Source organism: Cylas formicarius, unplaced genomic scaffold, assembly GCF_029955315.1.
Source record: "Cylas formicarius isolate icCylForm1 unplaced genomic scaffold, icCylForm1.1 PGA_scaffold_4__25_contigs__length_36172078, whole genome shotgun sequence".
Classification (NCBI taxonomy): domain Eukaryota; kingdom Metazoa; phylum Arthropoda; class Insecta; order Coleoptera; family Brentidae; genus Cylas; species Cylas formicarius.
This window is the reverse complement of record NW_026844334.1, coordinates 783,305-803,601: the sequence shown is the minus strand read 5'-3', so window position 1 is coordinate 803,601 and position 20,297 is coordinate 783,305. Positions and strand designations below refer to the sequence as shown.

At 41.0% G+C, this 20,297-nt stretch overlaps 3 protein-coding genes and 1 non-coding gene across 12 annotated transcripts; 3 read left to right on the top strand and 1 right to left on the bottom strand.

Moving 5' to 3' along the window:
* Nucleotides 1-549: 549 nt before the first annotated feature.
* On the top strand, nt 550-11,084 carry LOC132701568 (TBC domain-containing protein kinase-like protein). Of its 3 annotated transcripts, XM_060669622.1 has the most exons (12): nt 550-852; nt 905-1,163; nt 3,317-3,554; nt 3,610-3,881; nt 4,787-5,060; nt 6,320-6,481; nt 8,283-8,460; nt 8,514-8,720; nt 8,778-9,052; nt 10,413-10,543; nt 10,597-10,759; nt 10,844-11,084. In XM_060669622.1, exons 1-12 carry the CDS (start codon nt 636-638, stop codon nt 10,955-10,957), a joined length of 2,490 nt encoding a protein of 829 aa, XP_060525605.1. In that variant the 5' UTR covers nt 550-635; the 3' UTR covers nt 10,958-11,084. The 3 variants fall into 3 exon arrangements, 2 of the variants coding, with proteins under 2 accessions (XP_060525605.1, XP_060525606.1); XR_009618789.1 differs by lacking the exon at nt 10,844-11,084 and adding an exon at nt 9,517-10,144 and having other exon boundaries at nt 10,254-10,739; XM_060669623.1 differs by lacking the exon at nt 10,844-11,084 and having other exon boundaries at nt 9,517-10,739.
* Nucleotides 1,242-1,313, top strand: Trnaw-cca (transfer RNA tryptophan (anticodon CCA)). Its single transcript has one exon. It is a non-coding gene; the product is annotated as a tRNA-Trp (tRNA).
* Nucleotides 11,085-11,227: 143 nt separating the features above from the next.
* On the bottom strand, nt 11,228-13,117 carry LOC132701570 (ER membrane protein complex subunit 6). Of its 4 annotated transcripts, none has more exons than XM_060669630.1 (4): nt 12,967-13,117; nt 12,356-12,912; nt 11,821-12,081; nt 11,228-11,703 (listed from the first exon to the last, which is right to left on the bottom strand). In XM_060669630.1, exons 1-2 carry the CDS (start codon nt 13,088-13,090, stop codon nt 12,701-12,703), a joined length of 336 nt encoding a protein of 111 aa, XP_060525613.1. In that variant the 5' UTR covers nt 13,091-13,117; the 3' UTR covers nt 11,228-11,703; nt 11,821-12,081; nt 12,356-12,700. The 4 variants fall into 4 exon arrangements, with proteins under 4 accessions (XP_060525613.1, XP_060525615.1, XP_060525612.1 ...); XM_060669632.1 differs by having other exon boundaries at nt 11,842-12,081; XM_060669629.1 differs by having other exon boundaries at nt 11,228-12,081.
* Nucleotides 13,118-13,199: 82 nt separating this feature from the next.
* On the top strand, nt 13,200-20,253 carry LOC132701569 (NADH-cytochrome b5 reductase 3). Of its 4 annotated transcripts, none has more exons than XM_060669627.1 (6): nt 13,200-13,327; nt 14,044-14,128; nt 14,239-14,367; nt 14,423-14,541; nt 18,759-19,158; nt 19,783-20,253. In XM_060669627.1, exons 1-6 carry the CDS (start codon nt 13,301-13,303, stop codon nt 19,953-19,955), a joined length of 933 nt encoding a protein of 310 aa, XP_060525610.1. In that variant the 5' UTR covers nt 13,200-13,300; the 3' UTR covers nt 19,956-20,253. The 4 variants fall into 4 exon arrangements, with proteins under 4 accessions (XP_060525610.1, XP_060525608.1, XP_060525609.1 ...); XM_060669625.1 differs by having other exon boundaries at nt 14,044-14,134; XM_060669626.1 differs by having other exon boundaries at nt 13,307-13,446; nt 14,044-14,134.
* The last annotated feature ends 44 nt before the right edge of the window (nt 20,254-20,297 follow it).

The following is a 20,297-nucleotide window of genomic DNA, read 5'->3' as shown; positions in this document are numbered from 1 at the left end:
AATGCATTTGCTTCGAACTCGTAGTGTGACCTAGTGATTCAGATGTGTATGGAATTAAAATACTATTGTTGTTCTTATCACTTATCGGCGATGGGCGAGTGTCCATGGTAGACTTTTTCCCAATAAAAACGAGGGGCTTTTTGACGAATAATAATTTGAGAATTACGGATTCTGAAAAAAATAATTGTTATTTGATGTTATGGTTCGGACACACAACTAAGATTTTAAATTTTGAACTTCTTTAGTATTTGCATTAAATATTATTATGATTATTGTTATTTTGCTGTTCACTGTTTATAATTAGGTTTGTAACACTCTTGTAGCTAGCAACTAACTGCTATTTGTCGTAAAAATAACGGTAAAATAATTAATTAAGTATATAAGTAGATACGTGAATGGAAACCAGCTTCGGTTACATTCTAAAGAAACCAACATGATAATCAAATTCTATTCAGCCAACCAACCCTTGTTCGAAATAACCTAACCACCAAAACACTATGGTGCGACTGGCCTCGCGACTAACCAATATATTGGCCCGGCTTACGCGGTTATGTTTGTAAACGGAACAATAAGGTTATGTGCGAACGGGATTTAGTTGAAAGCGTTCCTTAAACGATTTTCTCACTCACGAAACGATGACCGTCGGTATGACGGCCTCCATTTTGCGGAATCCCGAGATGCAATTCGGTTCGATCACTTTTTTCGCCAAACAACACAAAGGGGACACCTGTGGGAGCAACGGTCTGCCCCTCACGCCTAATTCGATAATCATTGTGGGGCGGGCACAGATTTTAAAGACGATCGACAGCCCGTTTCTGTGCCGGTACTTAGATATCATTCGAGGAAAGCACGGTAAGGAGCAACGGAAGGTTTTTTGGCCCTGGTACTTCGACGCCCCTTTTAGAGCGCACCGTCGTTGTCTCGCAATATTGCGGCGAACCCTTGTCCGGGTTCGTGAGCAAAAACGAATTCTCCAACGAGCGGATCGTAAAAATTGCACACCAAGTGCTGACAGGGCTCGCGGAGCTCCACCGAAACAAAATCGTGCACCGAAACTTGAGCAACGATAACATCCTGCTTCAGGAGAACGGCGACGTGAAACTGTTCAATTACGGGCTGTATTACATGACGCATTGCGGGCGGCTGGTTTCGTTTCCTATACTGTGAGTACTTTTGCAATAATTGTCCGATTAGGTTATGTTTCCGGCTTAAATGCGCGAATATCGTCGAAAGTTCCATGCGACTCCGTGGCGCAACGGTAGCGCGTCTGACTCCAGATCAGAAGGTTGCGTGTTCAAATCACGTCGGGGTCATAAATTTTTTTTTTCTTGAAAAATTTTTTTTTTTTATTTTTATCGCCGGGTGATTTTATTTGGCCGGGCTACGCCCCCTTTCTACGTTTTTTGAGCGGTTAATAATAAAAAAAACGTATACGGACAACTTGTAGAGACCGCTCTCGTTGCCTAATTATTAATGGTTGCTATGGTAACCACGTAAGGCGGGAGAGAATAATTTCCGAGAGGGCCAGTGACGCGTGGGGATTATAATGTCACCACATCAAAGTTTCTATATTGATATTTTAAATAGTTAAGTTAAACACACTTGACACACGTTTAGAGACAATGCAAACTGCTCCGATGCTTTAGAGTCACGGTTTTTGGGAAAAAATTTTTTCTGAAACTATGCAGTGCGGTGTAATAGTCGATGACGTCATCGCATTTAGATAGCGATTTTCCCATGGATTTTTTCAAATATTTCGACCAGCGTATGTGATAGACGAAAACCGGAAATACAAAAATTGATGCCGCCTATGGTACGGTTTCATCCAATTAGCCATATTTGTTATATATTCAATTTTGATTTAAGACTAATAATTTTTGAATTTTTGTCTATAATTGAAAAACCGTGTATATAACCGGAAAAATGGTTCAAATAAAAGTTCCGGATCCTCTGCGTCTCAGAAAAAAAATTTCAAAAATACTCTTTCATCCTCTGAAACGAGCCTGCATTCTAGTGAAAAAATTTCCAATGGTTTGTAATAATGAAATTGGTAACATAAATAATAATAATTTTTTTTTATAATAATGTTTGGTGTTATTATTTTAAATTGTCACTGATGAAACCTTCAATGCAGTTCGAGACGCTCGGCGCCCGGCGCGCTGTCATAAATAAATTCATTTTGTTTAAACTAATGACGAGCACTGAAATATTCTTCCGGAATCTTTAAACTTAAATGGATTGAAGATTCATTTGTTAACTTAGAAGTTAGTTAATAATACGAAAGTAAACAAATAATTTGAAGTCGTTAATATATTCTTAAAGTGTAGACATTTGACCGTGGATGCTGAAAATTCCATAAATTTATCTCTTACGGTTGATTTTTAATCCATTTTTTAATTAAAAGTGCTTAAAAATTTTTTTGGGGCATCAATTTTCCATCATAGGTACTTATAAAAAATATATATAGATTAAATTTTTAGGATCAAGTTGTAAGTGGGGGGTCCACTTGATGTGGTCTTACTCAAGTGCATCCCTTCGTCAGTATATTAGACTTTATCCAGAGCTCCTCCAAACAGGCAGCAAATAGAACAATAAATAGGACATTTACCCCTAAATATATCAGCAAGACGTTTTTTTGTTTTCCTTGATGTCATTAAAAACAGAAAAGTTACAGCCAATTAAAATGTTATCAAGATAAATCGAACGTACGGTACATCTTGTTAATCTTATAGCAATATGGTTAATAAGAAATGCACTTTTAGGCGCTCTCGAAATCCTGGGGGAATTGTTTAACCTTCACCTCACCAAAAGCTCGAATTTTGAAAGTTTCATCGACATCTTTTTAAAACGAGAAGGTTTTCCAAAAATATTTAATGCTGGAGTTTTTAGACCACGAAGGTCAACGCGCTCTCCAAAAACGTTTGCTTGATTAGTTTAAAAACAACTCAGTACTATACATACGAGGGCAGCGCCGAAATTTCCCGGCCTGAATATGAAAGAAACAAAGTCGAGTAACAATTATTTTTCAATATAACTCCCCTTAACTTCAATACACTCTTCTTTATTAACAACTCAATCTCTTTAAAAAAATATTCTTTTGGTTTATCTGCAAAATGAGCTAAAACAGTCTTTTTTTAACTCAACTTCGTTCGTTACTTTATTTAATATTTAATGACAATTTTTATCTCGCACGCTCGTGATTCCAGTTCACCCCACTCATCTTGATTTACGTAGCCTCTTTGGGTCGGGTCATAAGAAACCGGGCGGCGTTGCCGGCTCTCCCGAAATTCCCCGAACGTATATACACTTTTTTAAGGCAAGCGCACTATACCGCGCCCGAGGTGTACTTGGGCGGTACCGAAGGTCGTTTGGCCGACCCGAAGGCCGATCTATGGTCGTTGGGCATCTGCCTGGCGGAGCTTGTCTTGAACAAAATCCTGTGGGCCTCCTTGAACCTCGGCCAGCGAATTAGGAAAATATCGAGCCTGTTGCAGTCGAACGGCTCGATATTCGAGAAAATCGCCAGGGAACACAACCGTTACGAAGCCTACACGGTACGGCGGCAGACGATCTGCCAAACCGAGCGCAAACCGGCAACGTTGCTTTTAGGATCTGCCCGACGACTTGAAAGGGTTGATCGAGAAGTGTCTGAGCTTATATCCCGGCGACAGACCTACGTGCGAGGAGTTGCTCGCCAGCGACGCGTTCGCCGAACTAGCTAAAACTAGCTCCGCGAACGAAAGCAAGGTTCGCCAACCTTTCCAAGTGTTCACGATCCACGAGCTCTACCATTGGTGGCAGCTCGCCGGAGGCGACGTATTCCAGGAGTTGAAAAAACAGGGCTTCATCCGATCCAGTCCGCCCGTACTGTCCCTGCCTAGGTAGGTATTAGCTGCCAATTGTAAATGAACCTAACTTCCTTCTTCCTCTTTCTTGACCCGTCAACTCCGTGGTTAGTTTCTTACTGCTGGAGTCCAATTCTAGATAAGTCTATTGATCTTCTACCGAAAGATGTTGTCTTTATTAATCTGTAGTCTTCTAATGTTACCATATGATCACTGCGCATCTTATTCCTACTGCTGGAGTCTAATTCTAGATAAGTCCATTGATCTTCTGCCAAAAGGTCGTCTTTGTCAGTGTTTCTGTTGTTTCGTCATTTTGGAGTCCAAGCATCTTTATTTCAAATACAAGTTTATTTATACTTTTCACAAAACTTCCGGATTCCTCTTGCGTCGATGTCTGTTAAAACGTTTCGCCAATCAACCTGTTGGCTTCTTCAGAGCTTGACTGAAACTGGGCTCGTATTTTACTCCGTACCAGATTATATTTTGTTCGAGAGGGGCGGAGCTAAACGAAAGGCAATAACACTATCTCGGATGACCGATTCCCATATTGGTGACAGGTAAAAAGCTGAGTCGCGGTTAAGATTGTTAGATTGGTTATAGAATTCTATAGACTTTCGGATTTTTCGTTGGTAGAAGAATGACAACTGCTGAAGAGTTCTCTGATGTTCTTTGAGCTTAGTTGGCATCTTAACCCGTCTTTGACGGATCGAAGATGTTGAGAGAGCCTCGGAACTCTGGTCGCTACCATATATTTTGTTTTTCTTCGTTTACTGGCGGACCCAGATTACTAGCTTCTTCCTCGATATGTGACGATACCTCACATATTCGACGTGTTACTATATTCAAATCGTCAACAGCAATAGCAGTTTCGGAACCTCACGTTATCTTAACGGTTGTACATTTTCTGCGAGCCGGAGATCGGAAAACAGTTCGAATTTCAGCTTGGTGCTGATAGAGGGCGCCGTCCTCGGCCAAGAACGCAACTCATCCACCCTGTACGACCCGAAGGTGGTGCGGATTCCGCTCGAAACGTTGTACCAGCGATTCTCACACGTGCCCCATCCGGCGTACTACCCGCTGATACACAGCGATTCTGACGTCATAACCAACGCGGACCCGCCCCCTTACGACGCGACCGGTCTCCCGCTGGTCATCAAGGAAAAAGATCCCGAGTACCAGCTGCACCGCGTCATACTGCTTCGGCGGCTTCTCCACGTAAGAGCAATTGTAACACGCGAACTCCGTAATATTTTAGGAAATTTGGCAACACACACTCTATCTCTTCTATCTTCCTCCCAACTAGCGAAATGGAATTCTTAAAGGACTGGTATGTCCTATAACAGTCGATTGTTTTGTGCTTTAACAAAAATTATTGTATAGATAGATTTTGTAGTGGGTTTTACAATATATGATATAATACTTTATAAGCAAGCTAATACAATATCAAAAAACAAATCAAATGTTTTGATAAAGACACGGTGTTGTCGAAACAGTCTGAACTTTTAGTTCATAGCGATCATTTAACTTTGGATATCATAAGACTTTCTTCTTTACGAATGACCGATAGGTTATAACACTATACAGGGTGTTCGGAAACTTGGAGGAAGGATCCAACGCGGTAAAATAATGGTAGTGATTTTTACGCAGTGGGCTTTTAATTCTCAACGGAATAAGCTGGTATTTTGCACACACACACACACAGTATTTTGTATTTTTCAAAGAAACTTCCACTGCGTCGGTTGTTGTTGAGCCGAAACTGTACCTGCGTATATATTGTTCGAAGCGGGTCAAGAATCCCAGAATTAAAACACCTTACCTCTGCTCTTCTCTCTAATAATTTCCACATTAAAGATACTAAGCGTTCCATCAAAAAATTTACTTCACCACAACCTTCCCATAGCAATGAGACCGAGAGCAATCCTACACTTGCCACTGTGGTTCTTCCTTATACTCAAAACATCACTGACCACATATCAAAAGTTCTAAAGAAGTATAACGTCAGAACCAGATTTACCACTTGTTCAAAAATTTTGAGGTGCCAGGAGTTTACAGCATTTTGTTCCAAATAGTAGTTTTCCCTACTTAGTAGTGCTTCGAAACTACTGAGTAGTGCACCAGGACGCACAAATGGTAGTTAATGCACCTGAGTGATACTAAATATTTAAAAGGAAATACAAAGACAAAATTCCATTTGAGGTGAAAGGAGTTTGCAGCATTCCATGCATATGCGGCGAAGAATACATTGTAGAGACCGGAAGAAAAATATCAACTAGGCTCAAAGAACATGAAAGGGCCTTAAGCCCATCGGCAGTTATCGAACACGATCACGAAACCGGACGTAACATTTTATTCGATTCAACAACTAGCTAATTCGACTCAACAAAAACCGACGCAGGAGGAATCCAAAAGTTTTGTGAAAAGTATTGTATATAGTTGTTTATGCAACCCTCCTTCATTCTTGTTGAGCTATCCAGGGTTATCCATTCACGAAGGCGCTCATTGCCCGCGAAGCGGCCAAAGACGTGCCGCCATTTTTAAGGGGCGACATCTGGGCGGCCCTGCTCGACATTAAATCCTACTACAAGGAGGAGTACTCCAAGATAGACAAGCACACGTACTTTCCTACCGATCGGCAGGTAAAGGAGCCACACCAAGAGGCGAGGAGACTTGAAAACTGATTTTTATGTCTAATCACATCAATCGATCACACGTACGAATCGGTTGCGGGTCTCCCGCCTTCGCACATACGGCAACATAGATACTTTTCAGCGACGAAAACATTTTCATCAAGTTAATATTTAACGTGTTAACGGTATTTCAGTACAAAACTGACGCAACTGTACTGGGTTAGTTAATAATAAAGATAAAGGACGCCGGTCAGAAAAATATTTGTAAATCGGCAAAAGAAAAAGCTGGAAATCATTTCCAGGTTCATAAAAGGGCCGCTAGATGGGGTAGCCCTTTAAGACTGCAGATATATTAAAAATGGATGATTTGGGATAGCTAGCAATAGAATAATAACACAAACCACAGTGGTATTCGGATATAGTAAACCCGTTTATTGTGAACACTCGGTTATAATGAACACTTTTTGAAATACACTCAAAAGGTCTCATGAGACAAATGTAAATCTTTACTGTTTATAGTGAACTTTCTGATACAGTGAACTAAATTTCGTCAAGATTAAGATACATTTTCCGTTTTTAATGAACTTTTACGGGGGTTCCCCCTTAAGCACATTTGTGTTTTGATCTCAGTTGCGATTGAGATCTCGTGGAGGGTATCGATGGCAGACCTTCAAATGGAGAAGCAAAACCGAAAAGCGTTAACTTTGAAAGAAAAATACGATGTTATACAAAAAATTTAAAGTGGTATGAAACAAAGTCTCCATTACCTGGAAAAAAAGATAGGATTCTCTCGTCCCATGGTCAAGTGAATGCGAATTGTAAAACGCCCAGAAAATCAGCTCATGGAGGCGTCAATAAGGGACTTTTAAAGTGTTTACCCAAAAAAAAAATAGAAAATGTTCAAATAAGTGGCCCAGTTCTACAGGAAAATGCAAGTGAAGTGGGAAGTAGACTGGAAGGAAGAGACTTTGCGTGTTCCAGAAGTTGGATTGAAAGTTCCAAGAAGGGGAATTGTATCTCTGGAGGAAAAATTGTTGGTGAGTCTGTATCAGTTGATGAGAGCAACCTTTTGTACAAACTAACCTCCTATAATACATTGAAATTCCAAGGAGAAAGTTTGTCCAAGGTTCGAATGACAGTTCTGGTTATTGCAAACATGTCTGGGACAGAAAAGGCAAAACCAGTAAATCCAAAATATTTTAAAAACAAGACCCTACAAGTCGAGTACAGTTCAAACGGCAAAGCGTGGATGACAGCTGACTTATTTACCGAAGAGCTGTTCCAATGGGATACAGATTGAACCAAATCAAACTGGTTTTTATGCCACCCAATACCAGTTCAAAACTGCAGCCCATGGATCAAAGCATAATCCATCCCCTGAAGGGTCACTATAGGAAAATGTTGCTGATAAACATGACAGATCAACTTTCGAGTTCACTATATCCGGACTTCACTGTGGAAAAAAAGGTCCTTCTCTCGCGGGCCTTTTTTTAAATTCTAACTTAAAATGGCGTTTGAAATTTACCACGAAAACTAGTCTAGCAATAAAAAAAAAAAATATGAACTACGCAAACTACTTAGTCATGAATACCTGTAGCTTTAAGGTCCGTCTAAAAAAACTGCTTAAAATACATTAACGTCGATACACAAACGAACTGTAACTGTGAAATATTTCGACGTAAACTACCGTGACACTTGAGCGAAACACGGAGAGAATAGAGAGCCATCTATAGCTCGAAAGGACCCATTTTGCCGTATGTGCGTCTTTGAGTGGTCCCCGACAGAAACGTCGATTTTTTCCCCCCTAAAGATAGAGGTCGACATCCCCAGATGTCACCAGTACAACGAGCTGCTCTCATCGTCCGAGGGCCACGGCAAATTAAAACGAGTGCTGAAGGCGTGGGTCAACCAAAACACCCAGTACGTGTACTGGCAAGGTCTCGACTCCCTCACCGCCCCCTTCCTCTACCTAAACTTCAACGACGAAGGTATGACGTCACCGAAGAACCCTTCTTCCCGCTTTAAACGTCGTCCCTTCCAGCAAAGGCGTTCGCCTGTTTGTCCGCATTCGTGCCCAAATACCTGCACGGTTTCTTCCTCAAAGACAATTCCGCGGTGATCGAGGAGTACCTCGCCAAGTTCTCGCAGCTGATCGCGTTCCACGACCCGCCCCTGGCCAACCACCTCCACGACATCAACTTTTACCCGCAGCTCTTCGCGATCCCGTGGTTCCTGACGCTGTTCTCGCGTAAGCTCGCCCTTGGCGTACCGGTTGCGCTTAACGACTAACCGCCGAGTGACGCAGACGTGTTCCCGCTCTACAAGATCCTCCATCTGTGGGACCGGCTGCTGCTGGGCGATTCGTCGTTCCCCCTCCACGTAGGCCTGTCCATTTTGACGCAGCTGAGGAGGCGTCTGCTGGCGTCAGGGTTCAACGAGTGCATTCTGCTGTTCTCCGATCTACCCGAGGTCGATATCGAGAGGTGCGTCGCCCTTTCCAGTGAGACGTTCGTCGGGACGCCGCGGAGCGTCACCGTCCGACGCCACGACTACGACCCGCGCGAAGACGACCGTTATAGGGTAAGTACACATGCGCAGTATCATAAATCAATATAATTCATTTATAGCTAAATCGGCCAAGAGAAATAGATGGAAATTATTTTCAAGTTCATCAAATGGCCGCCAGGGCGCGCAACCTCTACCGTAAAATAGAAAAAAAACGAGTTTTCTCAAAAATATCCCAAATTAACCTATATCGAAATTAGCTTTAACGTAATCTGCTCTAGAAAAGGAAACTTTTTGGTTTGAACTATTTTTTTCTATCTCGTCGAATTAAGGGTGGGGGAAGGGTCAAATATTTGGTTTAGAAAAAGTTATGAATAACTTTTTTTTGGCTGATCCGATTTAGCTTATTTTTTAAGAGTATTTATAGGAGCTCCGACTGGCATGTTAATATCGCGATATTAGTTCTTTTACGAGTCGGTAGGGGGCGCTTCATGTCAGCATTTTTAGGATTTTCTTCATTTTTAACTTCATATTTCCAGATAATAGTGCCATTATTTACGCAGAGAGCAGGCAAATGTCCAGTCCGAATAAAATGCCATTCATCGTCCTCACACATCTCCGAATGCGCGTGACATAATAAGCAAAAATTTCCTTCGAAAGGTTATAATCGACGTTTAAGGATTTCAAAGGCTTTACGCCGGATTTAACGATATAAAACACTGTGACGTTTCTTCTATCAACAATTTCGAGGTTATGTGCATATTTTTAAGTCCCACACTTTTAACAATTTTTTGATGTAACTTACCCCGCTGAAAAAGGTAAAAAAATGTATTTCTTACCTTTACCTATATTATTATGTGTAATATTTTGAGCTTACCTCCTAACTTTTAAGTCTTTGTTTAAGGTTAAAAATACTGTTTTTCTCAGTTCTTGCCACTCAAGCTCATAAAATTTTAAAGTATTTGTTACAGCTTAAAAACATTGTTTTGTCCAAGTTTTTTTTTACAGAAATACAATTAACACAAACATAAGCGCACTACTCACTAGTTTAAATTATTTTAATTGTTCACAGAACACCAAATACGATGGATGGTTTAATTCGCCTTCAAATGCATTGACAGAAAACACAACAACTTGCGTTTTTTCTATCAACAATTTCGATTTTATGTACGTATTTCATCTTCGCTTTTCAGCGAATGCGCTGATATAATAAGAAAAACTTCCTGAAAAATTAAAACCAACATTTAAGGGTTTACGCAGATGTTAACGATTTAAGGTTGACGTTTCTTCTGTCAACAATTTCGAGGTTATGTACGTATTTCATCTTCGTTTTTCTACGTATGCACTGGACATAAAAAAAAATCTTCTTCCGATTTAAAATCGACGTTTCTTCTGCGAAACGAGACGCGGCTTAAAAAACGGTCCCCGTTTCAAGGAATTGAAATCGACGCCGCTGGAGGAATTGAAAAAGGAAAGGTGTCCGCGAATCGACGCTCGAGACTTCGTCGACGCGATCCGAAACGATCCGGCAACATTGTTAGTCGTCGATATTCGCACCCCGAACGTGTAAGTCACGAAAAGGGGAATGGGGGGGCAACAAAAAATACTGCCCCTTTAAGATTTTCCAGGGGCGCCGTCGTCGGTAGCGTTAACGTGCCCTCATCGAGCGTCTCCTTTACCGAGAATTCAATCGACAACGTCGGCCATCACAGCGCGACGCTGAAGGCGACCGCGGGGAAAACCGTCGTCGTCATCGGCGACCATGAAAGCGATCTGGAACAGGTAAGTCGGAAAAAACACTCGGTATAGTCTCCCTCCGGCTACGTAAGGGATGAGGGGACTATATCCGTATGTTTTTTTTCCCAGTTCCCCAAGTTTCTGCTCCGGTGCGGCGTTCCCAGGGTGTGCGTCCTGCACGGGGGCTTCGACGCCCTTTTGGACTTTACCCCCACCGTTTTGGGACCTCCCCACGCGATCTAACAAGCTCGTTTGAAAACAGGTCGCCGCCCCACCTATTTTCGACATAATATGGAGGTTGTTGAATACTGACGACAGAAAACCGCAAATACAGTGACTGCGGACTAATAGGAAGAGATATATACGAGAGATTTCACATTAAGCACAATCATAAGTTTAAACAATAAATTTATTTTTAAAAAAAAACTACATTTTTTAACGGAAAACAGATTTTCTATTGGATCGAGGTCCAAGGTACAAGATGGCCACTGCAAATGATATTTTTTTTAAAACTTATACTGATCCATGGTACCGGTTATTCTGTAAAGTGACAAAAGGCATTCTAATTAATCAACATTTTCTAACAACACAAGGTTTTATCTCAATCTGATATTTAGTATTTGATTGGTTTTCCATTGCCTTCGATTACTTTCAAACATCTCCACACCGAATTTTCAATTCTGAAACAAACCACCCTGTACTATGATACCACGACATCCAAACTACTGGTTTCGTAGTGTAGCATGGATCATATTTTTTATTCCCTTTCGATAGATGAGGCTTGTTCCTTGGAACCCTGTCATGGGTCCAAACATTTGCGAACACTTTGAACACTAACTTCTCTTGGACTTTTAAAGAAAACTGCTTTCCAAATGTTAACTACGGTTTTTTGTGTGAGTCGCTCCACGAACTCTGGCACGATGAACAACATTAAACACTTCTTTCCTTACGAATAATTTGCCTTTGACATTCTTTCTTACTCCTATCTGCTGAAATTCGAGGGAAGATTTACATTAAATTGCGTGTCCAATTATTTTGCGTCAAATATTTGTATACATATATTTGTGTAAATAATGTGCTTAAAAAGATTATAAAAAATTATATACTACATGTTTTTGTTCCCGAACCTTCGCCGCACTTAAATCACCACTTGCGTTTTAAGATTTATTAACCCCCTTAAAACGAATCCAAAACTCGAATATTAGATTTACTTCAATGCGATTCAGAAGTATTCAAATGAATTCACAAAGTGAATAAAAGCGTTCCAACCGTCTTCGTAATCAGTGTTCTTCTTCATTCTATAGCCAAATTTAACAGGGTCATTCGGCCATCTCATTAAACCAATATAACTTTATTTGCGTCTTGCCCTACAAATGATTCGCACAACTTTCTTTCTACACAGCGATATCCCAATACTTTTGCTTGACAATTTAATGGGATCAGGACATATCTAAGAAAATACTGCCGCAAGGTCATCGGTTAAAAACGAGAGTGCAAATCACGCGCGTGCTCATGATTAATGGGACTTCTCCCAATTTTCGACAGAATCTCTATATCTCTACGACTCTTATAGGAGATTCAATTTTATGCACATCAACCTACCTTAACCTCAAACCCTTGAGATTAACGCAGAAAACTCACCTGCTCTAAGATTTATTTACTCGCTTAAAACAAATTCCAAAAACTACGGCCGTCTACGTCGACACCTTCAAGATTTACATGCGAATTAAAATCATTCTGAATGTCTTGACACACCAACTTTTAGACCGTCTCAGACGATCGAACATTAAGGTGAAAATATGTCAAGACGTTTTGAAAACTCTCACAAAAAAAATCCGCAAACCTAAACCACAGAACGTGTACAATTCTGGTCGGCAACGTTGTCGCCATAAAATTACAGTAAATAATACCAAACACATACTAACCATAATTTATTTACCAGATTACCTTAGGACTAGTCCAATAACAAAACCAACGCAAATTAAACTAATAAACGTGAACCATGCCGTAAATAAACGTCCAGCAGAGGATGTACGTGAAGAGCTGGCCAAATAGGCCACTCACCAACAACGATTTCCTCGAGATAAAGTACTTCTGCCAGCTCGAAAAGCCGGCCTTCCACAGAATCAATATCCAGAGCGTCGTAATCGAGAGGACGTAGAACAAAGCGCCGTGTAAGCTGGTCAATCCCAAAATACCTACGACACTCTGGCTTTTACCTACTAATTCAACTATTTAAAGACGTCGACCACCTGCGGTACATCCGGACAGAGCCGCCGTAGATGTTCTACAGTATTCCACAATCGACAGGTTGTTCCTTACGGCCGATTCGCTGTACGCCTTCACCGCCTCTTGCTTTGCCGATTTGTTAGGCATCGTTACGTTAAGAAATTTCGATTTTTAGGTTAGGTTCACGGAGTTTCCGCCTTCAAGATACACCACAAAAGCGTACGGCTTCACACGCCCATAATGCGGATCGATTTAATTCTATGGCTACTTGGGCGATACGCCAAAAGAAATAACCGTTCGATTTGAGGTTATTGTAAACAGTTTAATTGCAGTGATGTAATATTACTTATCTTGGGAATGTCTAAATTATCAACAATTAATCTGGTACGTATGATGTTTGCTTGAAAGAGGTTGCCATTTTTAATCGCATCGGGTTTTTGAGTAATTCGCTTAGCTTTAGTGGGTTATGACCGTTTAAAATGGCAAAGGAAGAGAATAGTCAGGTAAGCAGCGTTATTGTATGATAAAATATGATAAACAATTCACGCACCTGCGAACGTTTGTGTTTAATTAACAATATTTTCAGCCCCCCGCTACTGAACCTTGGCGGGTAAATAAAATAACAAATAATATCGCGTTTTTTTTTCGAGCTTTTGTTGTGCATTTCATAGATTTCCGAACTTGGCCGGATTATGGATTAAAATAATATTTCGCGTGATGAAAACGCGTCCGCAACAATTTCTCAAGATCGTAGTGTCCTTGAAATGATTTCATCTTTGAACTTTAATGTACGAGGGAAGTCAAAATAGTCGGAAAATAATCAGAACTAAATTTTTACTAAAACGAGTGAAGAATCAGGCAGAATACGCAATGCACATGTTTACTATTTTAAGCTGACCTCTTTAATGGTAATTAGAAGAGGCGATTAAAAATAATTTCGGCTATTGAGAATAAACGGTACCGTTAAAAATACGGCTGCGGTGTGAAATGTTATTTTCGGAGCCGGATAGATGATTTCGATGGCGAGTTTGCGGATAAATTTGCGTTTCTACGGCGCACGGGACTCTTTTCCATACCGGCAAACATATTTCGACTTGCAGGTGCTACCCGTAGCGTTGGGAATTGGAGTGGTAGTGACGACGTTCGTGCTGTACCGGCTCTACTCTTCCAAATCAGAGAAGAAAGGTAAAGGTATGCGAGTTCAATACGTTTTCGTTCTCTAACCACCTTAAATAACATCCTTGACATTTTGACATAGATGCGGTTGACGGCTTACGTGTATCGCTGTGTTTCAGGCAAGGCCAAGAAGGTTCTGCTGGAAGACCCGCAAGCGAAGTACAAAATACCGCTCGTTGCGAAGACCGTCATCAGCCACGACACGAGGAACTTTAGGTTCGGTTTACCTTCGAAAGAGCACGTGCTGGGTGAGCCTCGTTGGTGTTTTTTTTAACCCGCGTGGGGCGTAAACGTCGTTTTTAGGTCTTCCCGTGGGGCAGCACGTCCAGCTGAGCGCCAGAGTCGGCGACGACTTGGTCATAAGGTCCTACACGCCGGTGTCGTCGGACGACGACCATGGATACGTCGATTTCGTCATAAAGGTTAGCGATTAAACTATTAGAAGGGGCACGAGTTTAAGAGAAATTCAAAATCAAACCTCGCGTTTTGCTTTCGCACCTTTTCGTTTCGTTAACGTTACCTTAAAAGGCGGTGACAGCGCAGTTTACCTATGTAGAAGATGGGGAAGTTTTAACTGTGTGCGCGGCGTTGCCAAACTGCTGTATTTATTCGATTTTACCGGGAAATTACGCAAAATAGCAAAATTTGGGCGTGGTCGTTTTACATTTCATGGAAAACTCGACTGACCTTGAGTGTGGATAGATGAAGTCAAATTTTTAAAGATGCGACAAATTTAACCATGTTGTTTTCTTGATCTTCATTTCCGGTCCATAGCTGACTTCATTCGTCAAACTATCAGCATATTCGACGGGATTGATCAATTTCCATTGACATTTACACAAACTGTCACGTTTTGCTGTGTTTCCTTTGATTGGATGTCAATGGGAGATCCTCATGACGTCATTCAAGCGGAACTATTCAAAATCGTATTTTGAATTTAATTTGAAAGTAACCTAGGCCTTGGAGCATCCAATTCTCTGATCATTTAAAATCGACAATATTAATCAATTAAAGACCGAAAATATGCACAAGTTGCGAACAGAATAAATGTTAAAAAGAAAAAATGCGAAAAAGAACCATGGTTGCGCTCACCAATTCCACTTATCTCTGATCCCATGTACCAAATACCTAAACTGCAAGATTATCTCGAAGTGGCCAGCTTTTCGGTGGCGGTCAATGTCCTTTTTTTGCAAGGTGAGAACAAGTGTTCCTTATAGTTGTTTTATGTGTTGGTCTGTGACCAAAACAAAAAATTACTCCACAGATGTCTGTAATGGGCGAATGACTATAGTAGTCTTGCCCAACTGTTTGTGAAAAGCAAAGAAAAGGGGTTCTATTCTTATGTAAAGAACAATCGCATTTAACGCAATGGAAAATGTGTTTGATGACGCATACAGACGTGAATCACACGCAATATTATTTTGCGTGATATTTTTGACTATCAACCACACATACATATTTATCATATAATTTTAGGGATCTAATTATATCCCACACATCAAGATTTAATAACGATTTTTTTTTTCAAATTTTTTGCATATAAAAATTACACCCGAGGCTGTAGACTAAGATTTTTTCAGAATCTTTCCCAAGAAGTGAGAATTAATCATCGAATCTTTGAAAACAACACTCAAGCACTAACTACCGATTATAAATTGATATTAAAAGCCACAAAACACGTTAATCTAATCACAGCAAGAAATAAAAACTGCTTGAATTTTAATTGAAGGTGCACTTCGTTTTCGTAGTGCTCAAAAACGGATTTTTAGTTACCTGTACGCTAAATTGGTTAACGTTTTAACCGAAAGCGAAACATTCATTAAATTGTATGCATTGGGCGAATGCCCTAGTTGATGTGCCCACGTTATGGAAAAGGAAAGGAAGAAGAAGATTCTATGCATCGCGCTCAAGAATCGTATACCTTATAGCAGGGGTTCCCAATCTTTTTTATCCCGCGGCGCAGTTACAAATTTAGTACTTTATCACGGCGCCCTGCTCTTTAAAAAAGAAGAAATAGGCACCTATAATAATTGTTTATGATAGTAGTTAGGTTAGATAGGATTATAAATTAAAACACTTACAATCAAACAGACTTTTTAATATTATAAAATAATTAAAACTGGAAATAACTTGTGTATTTCTTAAGTCTTATGAAAAACAAAAATAAAATATGTACGATTGTCAGTCAAATCAATGTGATGGGTGAGCTTGGTGATATGCACACAGTTTTTCAAAGCGGGGAATAAGACTTGACACTGCTACTCTCATTTCTTTCTCCACATTGATTCTCGAGCGATATTTGTTCTTAATTACAGCTACAGCTGAAAAACCAGACTCGCATAAATATGACGTTGCAAACGGAATGAAAATTCTTAAAGCTTTTGAAGCTAAATTTGGATATTCATTTTGAATTGATAACCAAAACTCCAACAAGTCGGAAGTGATGAATCTAGTTTTAAGACTGCTGTCGCAAGAGAGCTCAATGAGACTCTCTTCATCTTGTGATGTGAACCCTGGTGGAGCTTGTGCGTGGAAAGGATCTTTGATCCATGCAAATTTTTCAACATCATCATCTTTAAAGTACGCCGAAAACCATTCGCTGAGCTTCAATAGGTGTTCCGTGAAGAGGGCAATCAGGTCTGGTGAGACAACCAATTCATTAGATGCCGCATATTTATACAGCTGCGGGAAGCAATCTTGACCGCCGCCTTCATTCATTTTATTTATCCACAACTGTAGTTTCTTTTTAAATGCCGCAATTCTCTCCGATAGTTTCAGAATGTGCGTGTTATTACCTTGCAAAGACAGATTCAAATTATTTAGTTTCTCAAATATATCGCACAAATATGCTAGTTTTAACAAAAAGTCTGGTTCAGTAAAATATTTGGCGCTTTCATGACGTTCTTGCTGTAAAAAAGTTCGAATTTCTTCGTGTAATTCGAACACACGAAATAAAACATTTCCACGTGATAGCCACCGTGAATTGCAATAATACAGCAGGGCCGTATGCTCAGCCCCCATATCCAAGCATAGTTTTTTAAAAAGTCTGGCCTTAAGAGGCCTAGTTTTTATGTAGTTTACTACGTTAATTACAGATTCCAGTACTTGGTTAAGTTCGGAGCTCATAGATTTTGATGCAAGAGCTTCTCTATGGATGATGCAATGGGTCCACAAAGCATTCGGTGCTTTTTTACGAATAAGCGCTTGTACTCCTCCATACCTGCCAGACATGGATCGAGCGCCATCAGTACAAATACCAATACACTTTTCCCAATTCAAACCATTTTCTACAAAAAAATTGTCAATAATTTCAAATAAGTCTTGGGCCTTCGCACTTTCGGTAATGGTTTTGCAGAATAACAGATCTTCGACAATAATATTGTCAGTCAGAAAGCGTACGTAGCAAATAAGATGCGCATCATTATTACTGTCAGTAGCCTCATCAAGTTGCAAACCAAAATAATTGTTTTTGATTTTTTCTATTAATTGGTAATTGAGATCCTCAGCTATGTCATGGATTCTTCGACCGATCGTGTTGTTAGATAAGGGTACCTTGGAAATTAATTTTCCTGCCGATTCTCCAACCATAATGTTTACCATGTCGAGAGCAGCCGGTAGAATAAGCTCTTCTGCAATAGTATGAGGTTTTTTGCATTTTGCCACCCTGTATGCTACCTTGAATGATGCTAACAGTGCGTTGTTAGGTACTGAGGCTTGCTGAGTGAATACGTTTTTTGTTTTATTTAAATTTTGTAATTTTCGGTGAAAAAAATCACGCGATTTTTCAACCATAGTTGGATGAATTGTCTCAAGATGTCGCTTTAACTTACTTGGAAGCATACTTTCGGATGACAATATTTTTAAACAAAGCACACACTGCGGTCTTTCTTCATTATTAACTTCTATTGAAGTAAAACCAAAGTCCAAATAGCTATCATCGTATTTACGATATTTCCGCTTCTTTGCTTCCTTGCCATTACTAGTTGATGCATTATCACTGTCATTTGGACTGCCAACTTGTTTATTTAATAAAAATCTGTCCATTTTGCGTGAGATATTTGACGAAAAACAAAGCGAAAGAAAACACTATGACACGTCCGTCCGTCGCAGCTCGCCCGATGCTACTAAAGACTTAGGAGGGGGGGTAGGGTATCAGGGCGGCGCGGGCGTAGGTTTTTTGGCGAGTGAGAAACGCCGCGACGCGATGGTTAGTAGGTAACTATGTTTTTATAGATGCGAGGGCTCAAATAAGGTACCCGCGTATATTTGTTTCGGACATGTTTCGGATAATGAATGATGATGGACTTACGGCGCCCCTCTTTACATTCTACGGCGCACCAGGGCGCCGCGGCGCACACTTTGGGAACCCCTGCCTTATAGGATTGTCTAATCCGCTAAATCTGTGCGCAAGTGCAATGCGTTTACGTACATATCAAAAACTGCCGGCCGTGCTGGTCGGTCTGTGCGGATTCAGTGGGCGCCCAGCTTTAGAGGACTTTGCTTACGTCACAAGCGATCGATAATTTTTGCGAACGTATGTCTTATGGGATTGGGCAATCCCATAAGACAACCGTTCGTTTGACGTTACGGCGGAACCGCGAGTCGCGCGACGTTGCCAAACGTCTCAACGTTTCCCCAGGTGTACTTCAAGAACGTCCACCCTAAATTCCCGGACGGCGGGGTGCTCACGCAATACATCGAGTCGTTGAAAATCGGCGACACGATCGACATAAGGGGCCCGTCCGGACGGATCCAGTACGTCGCCCCCGGAACGTTCTCGATCAAAAAGATGCGCAAAGACCCGCCGACCATCGTCAAAGTCGGCAGGGTGAATTTGATCGCGGGCGGCGTCGGAATCACGCCCATACTGCAGCTGATCAGGCAGATCGCGAAAGACGACCGCGACGTCACCGAGGCGGCTATTTTGTTCGCGAACCAGACCGAGCAGGACATCCTGCTGCGGGAGGAGCTCGAGGAGGTGCGGGACCGGTTTCCCAACCAGTTTAAACTGTGGTACACTCTCGACAAGCCCGCGGAAGGTAAGGCGACGTTGCCGCTAGTTTCGAAAATTCCCGGGTGCCGGTATTTTTATTTAATTAGCGTGGAGCGCGTTTTTTCCTCCACGAAAACTTCGTCCGCGAAAAATTGTGCTGTTGGTGTTCCTTATGGACCTTAATCTAAAGCCATTAAATTTAACAGACCAGCTTCTACGGCCATACAGGGTGTCCACTGAAAGATACAGCGTCGCTTAAATGAAAGAAACGTAGCGTATGTAGATGCCAAAAAATAATCCGGCGTGGTTTTATTTTACCCTCACGAATATACGGGGTGACAAAGAAAAAAGTCCATTTTTGAAAAAAAAAACACGAAATAATTCTTATAAAAAAAGGATACGGCGAAAAAAAAGGCCTACTGTGTTGCGTGCGGCCGAAGTCAAGTTTCATTTTTCTTATAGGCGCCATATTTAATTTCTAGATTTTGAAAATCGGGAAAAATAAAACTAATATTTCGATCGATAATTATATATTTTTTTCTTAGCTATCATCTTTTTAAATATTGTTTTTTTTTCGCAGTTTTGCCAATATTTAGGTGCCACTTAATATGTCTGATTATTTTTTTTTTCGTCTAAATTCGGACGTTGCAGGAAACGTTTAAATTCGCAGGATGGAAGTACAGTTCCGGGTTCATAAACGAGGACATGTTGAGGGAACATCTGTTTCCGGCGTCTGACGACACCGTGACGCTGATGTGCGGCCCCCCGCCCATGATTAATTTCGCCTGCGTTCCCAACTTGGAAAAGTTGGGGCACAAGCAGGACCGCATTTTTGCTTACTAGCCCCAAAACACAATAAGTAGATAAACAAACGAAGTTCCGCAACAACCTAACCTCAAAAACTTACAATCGCTTCCCGCGGGGGACCCGATCCTTCTAGGGGGTGCTGCGCCCCGCGAAGTGGGCCCCGGTGCTTATGGGATGTGCACCCCGTAAAAGGATCGGGGGCGATTGTAAGCGTTTGAGGTTATGTGTTGCGGAACCCCCTTTATTTGTCTAGTGCAATAATGTACAGCATGTTTGTTGTTTGTCGCTCGTACAATTGTTAATCGTTCCGAAATAAATGCACTGTAACGATTAATGTGCCGTTTTCTTCTTCTTTTTTATAAATAAGATAAAACTGCA

Coding starts and splice junctions, on each gene's coding strand:
- LOC132701568 (XM_060669622.1), top strand. CDS start 636: ATGACCGTCGGTATGACGGCCTCCATTTTGCGGAATCCCGAGATGCAA. Junction 1,164..3,316: donor CTGGTTTCGTTTCCTATACT/GTGAGTACTTTT, acceptor CACTTTTTTAAG/GCAAGCGCACTATACCGCGC. Junction 5,061..6,319: donor TGCTTCGGCGGCTTCTCCAC/GTAAGAGCAATT, acceptor TGAGCTATCCAG/GGTTATCCATTCACGAAGGC.
- LOC132701569 (XM_060669625.1), top strand. CDS start 13,301: ATGTCTAAATTATCAACAATTAATCTG. Junction 13,328..14,043: donor AATTATCAACAATTAATCTG/GTACGTATGATG, acceptor TTCGACTTGCAG/GTGCTACCCGTAGCGTTGGG. Junction 19,159..19,782: donor TCTCGACAAGCCCGCGGAAG/GTAAGGCGACGT, acceptor TTAAATTCGCAG/GATGGAAGTACAGTTCCGGG.
- LOC132701570 (XM_060669629.1), bottom strand. CDS start 13,090: ATGCCTAACAAATCGGCAAAGCAAGAGGCGGTGAAGGCGTACAGCGAA. Junction 12,913..12,966: donor TCTGTCCGGATGTACCGCAG/GTGGTCGACGTC, acceptor AGAGTGTCGTAG/GTATTTTGGGATTGACCAGC.